Raw genomic sequence first — 12,613 nt, forward strand, 5'->3', positions numbered from 1 at the left:
GTGATATGACGTCGTAGGTCACGTGACCGGGTATTACTAATCCGTTCACTACCACACACATAAGCCAACACACTTATGTAACCAGCACTAGTTAAAGCATTAGTTTGTGCCGTTTTGCGTGGCTACTACGTCACGCTTCAGTCCAATGCACTTCGAATAAAATCATTCATTATAACTTTGATACTGTGTTCAAAATATTCATTGGATAAAGTCAGTTATTCTGACTGTTTATTAAGAGTGTGTCAGGTGTCTCGCGTCATCATACTCGACTCACGGCTCTACTATGTTGAGCAAGCACTTTAATCATACTCTAATTCAGAGTTTATGAATCAAGTTTCTATACCTTAATCACTAACTATAATTACTAAGCTTACAAGTAAAAATAAATTTATCAGGCAGACTTATAAATATTAAAGCAATATTTTATTTCGAAATATATTCCATTTGATACAATCGGATTTAATAAAAATTTGTAATTAAAATACTTTGGTTAAAGTTTTTATTATTTCACGCCATAACTATAATTAATAAGCTTATAAATAGAAATAATTTTATCAAATAATATTTCATAAATATTAATGCAAGTTTTTATTTTGAAATATATTTCATTGATACATTAGATTTTATTAAAAGATTAATAATGAAAATAATAAGAATATTTCTATAAACTTGTAACTTCCGAGTGTTGAGTCCACCAACTGAAAATAATAAGAAAATTTCTATTATTAACAAATTTCAATCGGCTTAGAATTTCCACCGCTTTTCCACGCTAATATCCTACGGTGGAAAACGAGGTTGTTAGGATGGAAAACCAGGGTATTTGGTGGCAAAACGTAGTATCATGCTTTTGCGTCCACATAGGAAGTGCGTAAAGTCACTGAGTGTTGAAAAATTGCAAATATATTATTAACCATGTATAGATTAAGCGTATAAAAGAAATATATATATAAGTGCAAGTGAACAATAGTAAAAAAAACCCCACCCAACCTTGAATACAAAAATAACGGAAGTAAAAACCTTGAGCTTTCAATTTCTAAAGCGACCAACCCTTAATTGTAACAAAAATACACCTTCGTATTTGTAAAACAAGCTTTGTTAAACTGTAATCCTGGAGAGCTTCTCTATCGAGCTAGCGAAAGGGGAACGTTCCCAAAACACGTCTATTTCTCCACAAATCGAGAAGAATTTTAAAAGAAAGTACTAGTTTGTGGCCCCGGATATTACACTTATAACGTAAGTAAATTTATTGAAATAAGGATTAATTTTTTGTTAGAGTATCGATGTGCTATTCACTCTGATTTTCTTTACGGGTTTTACCACTGTTAAAAGATGCACATCGAAGTACGGTACGATGTGGCTACTCTTACCAGGGATAAGGGAGTCAGATGGATTGGAAATGATGATGGGCGACCTGCGGCACCATATCTCTCCCAGTGTACCTCGCGCACGCCCCTACCCTTCCGTAGGCGATTGCTAAGTGCTGCCGCGTAGCGCCATTTTATTTGAATGAGAACTAGCTTCTATTTTTGAGATAGAGGGAGCGTCCTTTACAATTTCGTCCGGCACGACCCTACCTAACCGCTGGGGATGATGGGAGGACTATGGTGCCGTAGGTGGGGGTACAAAGGCAACGCTTAAGGTATGGGGGTTCCACTCCATTACTCTCTCCTTCAAGCTCTTACGAGCCCAGCCCTTGGGTCGTCTTGTTATAACTTCGCATTAAATTATTTGTTTAGATAACCCAGAGTTGCTAAATAATTACCTCGGAACTAAGACCAATTAATAAACAAAAATAACTACCCAACCATTGTTTCAGTCCGGTGGAATGGATTTAAAAATATTACCTCTCCCAAGTAGCGCTTATCTACACTGAGGCCAGAATGCGCGAGTGTTTAGCCCCTCGGTGACACTATAAACTACTTCAATCTCACTATTAAATTATACATTGTCGAGGGGTCCGACATTTACACGAAATTCAGTACGCTTCTCGCGAAAACTTTGAAGAAATTAATAAATTACGAAATCAAGAAGAAATTCCGTACGCATTGTTTTTATTTTGGTATAGTCGGACCCCTCGTATATTGCACTTGATATGCCTCAAAACATAAACATTTATAGCTTAAAAAGAAATACCAATATATCGACAAGGAATGAAGTAACGCCAGAATTGCCAGGAATGTTTGAATCAATACCGAACGTCTGAAATTATAACAAAAATAATAAGAAATGTAATAAGAACTTCCGTCAAAATGATATAAAGAATGGGTAGATTTATAAGCGGATGCGAGTTTAAGAACCTTGGATTTTACTGATGACTAATATTTTTGTAGCACCCTAGGAGCGAAGGCACTCGGCGTTGCCCGTCAGACCCGTCGGGACATTTTTATTACTTTTCACGCGGACATTATTCCACAAAGAAGGGTTTTTAAATTACTGGCCGCCATTTAAAAAGATGGCCACAAATCGAACCCGAAAGACCATTCAGCCCGTCTATAGCTTAAAGGAAACCAGTGTACTAAATATTTGCGAAATCGGTTGAAAAGCGCGGACTTTGTTGCATAGAGAAGATTTTTTACATTACGGGGCGCCATTTATTAAGAAAAATCTTTCTTAGTACGCGCATACTACTTATGAGTAACGTTCCTGCAAATTTTCAGCCTTCTAGGGCAAGCAGTTTGGACTGGGCGTTGATTATCAGTCAGTTTGTCAGTCAGAACTTTGATTTATATATATATAGATAAATAAATTAGTTCTTCCATGATAGAACTAAACAGAAATATTCATTAATTTGCTTGAACCGGCAAATAATAATGCTTGAACACGAAAGATTTGATTAAACAAAATTTCTAATAAATAAAAGTTAAACAAGATGGGCCAAGGGCTGGGCTCATAATAGTAGCCACATCGTACCGTACTTAACAGGCGTACATAAAATTTACGTGAATAGCCCCTCGATGCGCTACTTTTAACTGTGCTAAAATGATTACCAGTAATCCTTACTTCAATAAATTTATTTATGTTATAATTGTAATAGTGCGACGCCAAGAGAAAACTTGAATTAGTAGCCCCTCGATGCGCTACCCTTAACATTGCTAAAATGATTACACACAAGTAACCCTTAATAGAATAACAGAAAGTTTTAGTGATTATCCCCTCGATGATCGAGTTACCTTTAACAGTGCTAAAATGATTACGTACTTAACTTTCAATTAATACACGTACAGAAACTTTTAATTTACACCTTATGCCTACGCATACTCATCGCATCTTAAAAATTTCTAACATGAACTTATGACCAGAAGCGTTTGAAAGAGAAAGAATTCGGTAAAACACTCAATATTTGTAATATCCCGGTGCCTTAAATAACATCAGTATATATTTTCTTTGCCTAGATTATAAATTCCCCTCGATTTCTTTCAATGTTGAAAAAGGGGAGCGCTATTGAAAGCGTGAAATCGTATTGTGGACGGCGACGACGGGTGAGACGAATTTTAAAGGGAGAGTATATATAGCTTAACCTTACTATCATAATTCACTTCATAAGTAGACGAACGAAAAATATCATCTCGCCTTTCACTTTCCCTTCAACGACTAAAGAAAACTTTTATACAGCCAAAGGTGGGTATACTGGCACGACGGGGACAACAACAGGGCAGGTGAAACTAAGAACCTCACCGTAGATGTACGTCATACGATGTGGCTAAAAATATTTTAACGTACTTTTTCTTACTTGAGAAGTATTACTACTGAAAGCTTATGCAGAGTTGAGAATATGTAAATGATGACGGCAGGAGGATGGGGGGGGGATGAAGAGAAACGTCCAAACCGCAGTCCCCATCTCTTTAGATGGTAACTGAAAGAACATGTAAAGGATCAAAATTAAACACTTACGCCCGTCTTTTCACAAACTAAATAAAGAAATACATTTTTTAAATTAATTTTTGGGACGCTTTTACGAACAACTGAAAGAGCTTACCTTCCTCAATACACATATATTAATAATCTGCACCTAGATTAGGCGGGAATACAACTTTCAAATCTAGTAATTCTCTATTGTGAATGTAATATTTTCTTTTATGTTAGCATATTTTTCAAGTTACTAATTTAATTACTATACCAGGGATAGATTTAATTTTAGAAGCAGGAATGGAGAACGGTTAGTATTCACTTCAGTTCGACTCATAGCCTAGTATAGAGCCCCTCCCTCCAACACGTAATGAAAAGTTTAAAATATCTTATAGGCTCACTAAGTACTTTAAAAGTACGTTTTGATGACGTTGCTGACGGGGAAGACGAAAAATGAAAAACCCGCTATTTTTTTAATTGGATTTGCGTGGTCACGTGATGCGCATAACCAAGGTAACTAGGTACGGGTGAACGAATCTCCCATAGGAGACGCCGAAACCTGAGCTCTAAGATCGGGCAGTCGAAGACTCCATCACCCCTATATCCTCCTAGCTATTATTACGCTCGTACCGCTTTTATATCCTATACCTCTCCTCTTGGATACTGATAAAAATTATTGCATTAAAAAAAACACAAGAAGCTTCAGAATGTCATCGAACAAGCAGAGTACCGCTGCGAGGAAGCTATTTTATTCTAGGCCCTCCTTGACAACTAAGTATAATTTAAAACTCTCGAAGAGAAGTATTATATACTTCTGATACAATATATTGTAACACACCTCTCATTAGTTTCATTACATTTGGACCATTAGATCCAAAGATATTGTGGATTGAATACTGAATTTACAATTTTGACATTGGAAATTAACTTTTATAAAAAACAATCTATCGACTCTAAATGCTTGAATCTTTTTAATAGAATAGAATATATTGTGGCACACCTCTCATTCAAATTTCAGGACATTTGGACCATTTAATCCAAAGATATTGTGGATTAAATACTGAATTTACAATTTTGACATTAGAAATTAATTTTATTAAAAATTTATTCATTCTAAAACCTTGAATCCTTTTTAGTATAATAGAATAGATTGTAGCACACCTCTCATTAAAATTTTCGGACATTGGGACCAGTAGATCCGATCATCCGAAGATATATTCAGTCTTAGCACTGAAGTCATCATTTTGACTTTGGAAAGTAATTTTTATAAGAAAAACTATCCACTCTAGAAGCTTGGACCCTTTTTAGTATAATAAAACACGCCGAAACACACGTCTCATTGCCTATAGCCTACTACACGTATTTAAAACTAAAGCCTAGAGCTAAAAAACTCGCGGATATTTTAAATCCTGAAAATCCTGAAGTTTTTTCCCCTTTGTCAGCACGCACAAAGATAGGTTACATAGAGACCTAGCTTTGCGCGTGCTGACAAACGATGCTGTAACGGAGTATATACAGAATAAGCTGTCGTTCGAGATAGGGAGTTGCCTATCCTATAGCGTTTCCTCACGCGCATTCTTTATCTATGGTCCTTCCTATGACTGCAGCAACGCGATAAAGACGACCTTTTTAAGCCACATCGTAGGCTCTTAGTTTGACCCGAGCCGTAATAGTAGTAATAGTAGAAGTAGTAGTTGTGGCCGGAGTTTTCACTTCGTTATTGTCAGATTTTAGCTTCAAAGGAACTCTATAGTGACTCAACCCACCCATAGGGGTAACTGAGCTCGGTTAGAGATTTTATTTTAATTAAAATTTTTCACATCGCGCCCAGGAATTGAACCCGGGTCGCTGGCGCAGTAGTAAGACCGTAGAGACAGGATAGAATATCCGAGTTTTTATCGTTTAGTTTATTTTTAAAGTGTCGGGGGTGGTACCTCTTTATCTGTGGGGTCGAATACTTTTGAATTTGTATCTTTGGGGTCTTTATATTTATTTTCTTTTTATTTAAGTGCTAATTAAATAGATGACGATGTGGCTAATATTATGGCCCAGCCCTTGGGTCAACTTGTTAAAAACTTATATTACAAATCGAAAGGAAATGAAAACAGGAAATGGTACGCCCAATTAAAACTCAAAAGGCGTTAGTGCTCAAACTCATAAAAGACTAATTTCCCTTTTAGTAGACTAAAGTTTTGTATTCTTCCGACACATATTTAGTTTGTTTTATTCTAATTTAGTTTAGATTTTTGAAATCCAGAGTGAATTCAAGATGTCAGATATCCCTTATCTCGAGTGCGAAGCTTGTAACAAATCCTTTACCGGTCCCGAACCGTTTTTCGAACACTTAGAATCCAAAGCTCATGTGGAGAAAACGACTGAAGCTCGAAAGAAATGGATGTACAGTCGCGCTAGTCCCGAGGATGAACGTGGGAAAATACGTTGTGACGTTTGCAATGTTTCCATGAGTGGAGAGAAAACTTTCAAACAACACGAAAGTGGAAGCAAGCATCTATCTAATCTTAAAAAGCAAAATATAATGAAAAATATTGAGGTATTTTTTGTTTTTTTACCCACATCGTATGATGTACATCTACGATCGATGAGGGTATTAGTTTCACCTGCCCTGCAGTATAAAATATTTCGTTCGTCATTGAAGGGAGAGGATTGTGGTGTGGTGATATTTTTCGTTAGTGTATTTTAAAATGAAGGGGATTATAATAGTAAGTTTAAGCACTGCATTTAATTGTACTAGGAAGGTGTTTAACGTTTTCTCGATGTATGCATGGATTTATATAAATACTATGTATTGTATAAGAGAGAGAGGATTATGGTATTGCCTGAAATTAAATTTGAGGTTTCCTACTCCCTTTAAAATTTCTGTCACCCGTCGACAATCAGAATTTCACGCTTTCAATTCCGCTCCCCTATTTCAACATTCAAAGAAATCGGAGACGAATTTTAAAAGAAAAAGAAAGTATATACTAGCTTGTGTCCCGGGATATTACAATTAAAATATAAATTAATTTATTGAAGTAAGGATTACGGGTAATCATTTTTAGAGTGGGGCATCGAGGGGCAATTCACTCACATTTTCTGTACGGGTAATAATTTTTTAGTGGGGCAATTCACTCAGATTTTCTGTACGGGTAATCTCATTTCAGCACAAAGATTGCGCATAGTGGGGCTAAACACTCAGATTTTCTGTATGTCTGTTAGGGGTTAGACCTATGTTGCGGGTAATCGTTTTGGCACAGTTAAAGTCTGCGCACCGTGGGGCTACTCCCTGACTAAAATGGTCAGGGAATTATTAAAATTGTCGGGGAATTATTCAAATGATCGGGGAATTATTCAAATGATCGGGGAATTATTCAAATGATCGGGGAATTATTAAAATAGGACTAAAATGGTCAGGGAATTATTAAAATGACACTAGTTTGATCAGGGAATCATTAAAACGACACTAGTTTTTGATTAAAATGGTCAGGCCATTGTTTAAAATGGGACTAAAATGGTCGAAGCATTGTTTAAAATGGGACTAAAATGGTCGAAGCATTGTTTAAAATGAGACAAAAATGGTCAGGGAAATGTTTAAAATTGGGCCAAAAATGGTCAGAAGGTTTAAAAATGGACCAAATACCGTGAGGGAATTTTAAAATGGTTCAAAGGTCTTAAAATTTCAAAATAGCCCAAATGATCAGGGTCGAGTTTTATAAATCTGAAAATTAGATTTTAGCGGAGGCAAAAACGTTTTTGGCGGAGGTAATTTTTTCTGTTTTCGAGAAATCTCAGGAAATATTTAGGGAATGTCTGAAAATTTCAGTGTGAATTTTTTGGGCCTCATTTTTTTTTCTAGTTGAGTGAAAATACAGTTAGCGTTGATCACAATGGTGTCCTTAGATGCGAGACATGCTCAAAAAGTTTCTCGGGTCCTGTATGCTACCAACAACATCTGAAAAGCAAAAAGCACGCTCGTAAAATCGAGTTGCTAAACATGAAAAGTCAACTAAATGGGGGGGCAGTTCCATCTTGCCCTCCCCCAACTGATGTGGAACCCAATGTTCCTCAGGGTCGATTGTACCCTGACTTGAGCAATGATTACAAAATCGTTCACCAAGAGATCCAAAATCGTGGTCAAGCTACTGACGATAAAGTCAAAACCGGATGTTTCTCTTTCAAGAATATTTTTGTGAAGGAAAAGAAGCCGGAGAAGAAACTCAAGGCTAAAAAATAAATACTTTGATTCTCGGGAAAAAATTTGGCCTATTCTTAGGACGTTCTAATTTTGGCCTATTTTGTAGGACGTTCTAATTTTGGCCTATTTTATAGGGCGTTCTAATTTTGGCCTATTTTATAGGGCGTTCTAATTTTGGCCTATTTTGTAGGACGTTCTCATTCTGGCCTATTTTGTAGGACGTTCTAATTTTGGCCTATTTTCTAGAACGTTATAATTTTGGCCTATTTTGTAGGACGTTCTCATTTTGGCCTATTTGTAGGACGTTCTCATTTTCGCCTATTTTGTAGGACGTTCTCATTTTGGCCTATTTTGTAGGACGTTCTCATTTTGGCCTATTTTGTAGGGCGTTCTCATTTTGGCCTATTTTGTAGGGCGTTCTCATTTTGGCCTATTTTGTAGGACGTTCTCATTTTGGCCTATTTTGTAGGACGTTCTCATTTTGGCCTATTTTGTAGGACGTTCTCATTTTGGCCTATTTTGTAGGGCGTTCTCATTTTGGCCTATTTTGTAGGGCGTTCTCATTTTGGCCTATTTTGTAGGACGCTCTAATTTTGGCCTATTTTGTAGGACGCTTTAATTTTTTTAAAAACTATTTTCAATTTGAAGTTAAAATTAAATTTAAAGTTTCAAAATTAAACCCTGCATACAAAAAAGGGTTCAAGATTTAATTCTATTATAACTTTAAAATATATATATATATAAAAATATTTAGTCTACATATTTTAAATGTTTTAATTTAATTTTAATTAACCAACCCCAGTATCCAAAATTTTAAAAATTAAAGTAAATTTTTAAAATTTTAATTTAACCGGAAAAAAAATTAAAGGGATAATGCAATGCAATAAGTATTAATTTTTAAATAAATTCTGACCCTAAATTTAGGCTTAAATTGAAATGATTTATCTTAACTATTTTTAATTGAATTTAAGTAATTACAAATAATCGTTGGTTTTAAATGACATCATTTAATCCTATTTTTTAGCCTTAAGAAGCTGATTCAAAATTGAATAATATTGCGTTGGTTTTCCCTTTAAATTTTTTTCTTAAAATTAAATTAAAAATTAAACATATTTTAATCTTTAATATGGTAAAATTAAAATTAAATTTCATTATTAGTCAGTGTATTTTTGTTTATGCTTATTATGTTATTTTGTTTAAACTATGTATTAAAAACTTTTGTAACATTTTAATTAAAATTCAAAATATATCCAAAAGGGGATATATATATATATATATATATATATATATATATATATATATATATATATATATATATATATATCTTATCCTTCGGGTTGAGTATAAATAGGCCTAGAGCGAAGAAAGAGTTTGCGTGATTCAGTGGGCTATGATATCCCACACACACAGTGACTTTGTGTTATTGCAGAGAGAATTTAAACGGGGAGTAGAAGCCTCCCCTTTGACTCTATTAAACGTGATGACGCCCAAACAAGATGTCGCGTTGAGCTTTTTGGGGTAGGCGAGTTTCCGGTCACGTGTTCTAAAATGTCTCTGTTACAAACGCATTATACCGGAAATCGACCTGCCTAGGTAACGTTTAGCAGACGACGTTGCGCTACATTCCAAACCACCCCTTCCACTCCCCTTCTAAATTCTCTCTGGTTATTGTGTACAGTCTGGGAAATAAGGATATTTTTTAAACTAGTCCTTGGGACCAGTGATCCCCCTATGTCCGAAATAATAAACTGTTCTCCGAACTGGTCCCAGCCTTGTTCTCCTATAGATTTGCAATTAATAAACTGGTCCCGAGGACCAGTAACCCCCACTTCTTGAATTAAAAAACTAGTCCAAGCAATTAATAAACTGGTTTTGGACCAGAGGAAGTGTGCTATTTCCCAGACTGATTGTGTAATAAGCTAGTTCAGTTCAGCTCATAAGTCTTGTCACTCTTGTGTTATTCCAAATTTAAAAATGAGTTTGAAACGCGATCCTAAATTAACTAAAATGATTTTATCCTCAGTTTCAGCAACTTTATCAGCTGTAAATGAAGTTATAGCAATATCTAGCCAGTCTGTTTCAACTAAGCCTTTGTCAGAAATTTTAAAACATGAACTAATTAAAACTATAACTAGTCCTAACATTGAATATAGTTCATTATTAGCTAAAAATACTGATTTTTGCGAAAGCCCTCCTTTAAAAATTAGATGCATAGAGGCTTTAGATAAAGAAATACCAACCGAGTCTCTAGTTCTTGAGGAATTTCCTGTGGTAAAAGTTGAAAAATCTCAAAATATTTCCAATGATGAATCTGAGATTCAAATTGACGAAAACCTATTGGCTTTACAATATTACGGATTAAATTACGATTTAACGACAAACATGGACTTTGGAGAACACTTTCAAATCACGCCTACTACATTTAAAGTATAAGCTTCCAAACATTTTATTTAAACCTTGTTAAAAATTAAACTTCTTTACAGGCAATATTACATAAAATAGTGCCACACTTAACAACATCGCAATCTAGGAAAAAATCCTTTAGGATATTAGTTGACTACCCCACAAAACTAAAGATATCACTGCTAGGAATTGCCACTGACCTTTCCTTCAATGAAATAGGATCTAGATTTGATATGTCACGGTCTTCGGCTCATCATGTATTCCAAGAATTTTGTTACGCAATGACTAACCTAGCTCCTGAAATCATTAAATGGCCCAATACCCAAAAAATTAAAGAAATATCCGATTTCTTTGAAAAGGAGTTCAAAATACCGGGAGTTATTGGCATTTTAGACAGTTATTTCATTGATATACACCTTAGGCAAAAAAACAGCAATATATTTGCTTTATTACAAGTTGTTGTTAGTCACGAAGGAACCTTTTTAGATGTTTTTACAACTTGTCACGCTAATCAGGGTTCCGAGACTGAAATGTTTGAACAAAGCCCACTTTATGATAATTTAAATACCTTAGTTCCTGATGGAAATTTTTTAATTGCAAGCCGTAATTACTCGTTAATGAATAAACTCTTAACACCTTATCAACAAAATGGGGCCTTAATATATGCTAATGATAAATATATTAAATCCCTAGAATTAGCGAGAAAAAAGGCTAAAGACACATTAGATGACTTATTTTTCAAATTTAAACGTTTAAAAAACTGTAATATGAGACGAGCTGATAAGAACGCCATGCTTATAGTTAGTGCTTGTTGCTTGTATAACATTTTAAAAGATTTGAACACGTGATGATGAAGTTGATGAATAAAACTATTGTTTTTCAACTAAAGTTTTTATAGCTTCAGTTAATTGCGTAACACAGTTTGTTAATGTTTCAATCGCTCGCGTTCTCCTGTCTTCTTGCTCAATTGAAGTTTTAGCTAAGTCTTTTAAAACATTCAACGCTTCTTCTTCACGTTCACTTTTTTCGCTTAATAATACACGTATTTTTTGTAATTCTTTCGCGAAATGTTTATCATTGTTCTCTGTCACGAGGAAAGATTCATTATTATCACTTGATTCGGAAGAAAAATCCATAGATTCATTTTTCTCCAGTATTTCGTGATTTTGGTTAACGAATGATGTAGGGGGAAGATTTTTAAGTCCGTTTAATTTAATTATATCAGTCAGTTGATTTATTTTGGGGTCGTTTTTATAAATGGAATCAAATACTTCCATATATGGCCAACGTGTTGGTTTAAACTTCCCATTTTTTTGTTTTTGAAGTTGACGAGCTTTAACGCGTTTGTAAGTTCCAAAAAGATTACACCATTTCTTATGAACTTGTTCAACTTTAAAGTTATATTCTCTTTGTTTCATAAGGTCGCGAATTTTTTTCCAAAACACAACTTTCTTCACGTTAGGGCATTTAAAACCGATACAGTTTTGTTTGACTAATTCAATCAAGAGGTTTGTTGCCTTGAATGACCATTTACCCTCAGACGAGGGGTCTGATTAGAATACATCATTCCAGTTCATAACTTCTCAAGAAACAAGAGTAGAAGATTCAAACTTACCATTGAAGTTGTTGGCTTCTCGTTCTTCGTTGACCTCTGGTTCATAATCAGGATCTTGACACCCCAGAACTTCATTATTGTCACTTTCGGAAGAAACGTTTTGAGAATTTTCATTTAGCAACTCTTGACTTAAAGTTGTAGCAATAGCCTGATTTTTAGCATCGCGCAAAAGTTTTTGAGCATATTCTGGATCTAAAATAATTAAGTAAAAAATTGTTTTCAAAACCCAAACGGTAAATCACAATAACTTTCAAAAAAAATAAAAAAAAACCCCAGAAAATATTGGTCCAATTTTACCTGTTGTATATTTTTCATAATCATTTTGCGATAACATAACGTAATACTTATTTGACGTTTCATCATCGTCACATATGGTTACTTTAGTCCAAAAACTAGTTGGTTGACTCATTTTTCACGATTAATTAAGATTAAAATAAAATTCAAATGCAATACATTCTTCGTTTCGGGGCTAACACTAGTTGGAAAAACTTGAACTCTGCAATGAACTTTTTTTGAATCAGAGTAGCAGCAGACGAAACTAAAATTCAACACGGTTC

The 12,613-nt window shown here is 34.7% G+C and overlaps 3 protein-coding genes across 5 annotated transcripts; 2 read left to right on the top strand and 1 right to left on the bottom strand.

The window, feature by feature from the left end:
* Positions 1–580: 580 nt before the first annotated feature.
* LOC149673830 (uncharacterized) lies at positions 581–12,609 on the bottom strand. 3 transcript variants are annotated; one of them, XR_016366935.1, is made up of 4 exons: positions 12,354–12,609; positions 12,057–12,248; positions 3,731–3,853; positions 581–2,199 (listed from the first exon to the last, which is right to left on the bottom strand). XR_016366935.1 is itself a non-coding variant. In XM_089839582.1 (3 exons), exons 1-3 carry the CDS (start codon positions 12,463–12,465, stop codon positions 11,311–11,313), a joined length of 984 nt encoding a protein of 327 aa, XP_089695708.1. In that variant the 5' UTR covers positions 12,466–12,609; the 3' UTR covers positions 10,859–11,310. The 3 variants fall into 3 exon arrangements, 1 of the variants encoding a protein (XP_089695708.1); XR_016366934.1 differs by having other exon boundaries at positions 3,721–3,853; XM_089839582.1 differs by lacking the exons at positions 581–2,199; positions 3,731–3,853 and adding an exon at positions 10,859–11,990.
* Positions 4,434–9,273, top strand: LOC149673831 (uncharacterized). Its single transcript, XM_089839585.1, has 2 exons — positions 4,434–6,397; positions 7,700–9,273. The coding sequence occupies exons 1-2, from the start codon at positions 6,116–6,118 to the stop codon at positions 8,075–8,077; spliced, it is 660 nt and encodes a 219-aa protein (XP_089695711.1). The 5' UTR covers positions 4,434–6,115; the 3' UTR covers positions 8,078–9,273.
* LOC149673832 (uncharacterized) lies at positions 9,366–11,329 on the top strand. The gene is made up of 2 exons (XM_089839580.1): positions 9,366–10,465; positions 10,522–11,329. The coding sequence occupies exons 1-2, from the start codon at positions 10,013–10,015 to the stop codon at positions 11,287–11,289; spliced, it is 1,221 nt and encodes a 406-aa protein (XP_089695706.1). The 5' UTR covers positions 9,366–10,012; the 3' UTR covers positions 11,290–11,329.
* Positions 12,610–12,613: the final 4 nt, after the last annotated feature.

Source organism: Phalangium opilio, unplaced genomic scaffold (genome assembly GCF_054372755.1).
Source record: "Phalangium opilio isolate 3A_F unplaced genomic scaffold, DU_Popi_V2 ptg000048l_1, whole genome shotgun sequence".
NCBI classification, from domain to species: Eukaryota; Metazoa; Arthropoda; class Arachnida; order Opiliones; family Phalangiidae; genus Phalangium; species Phalangium opilio.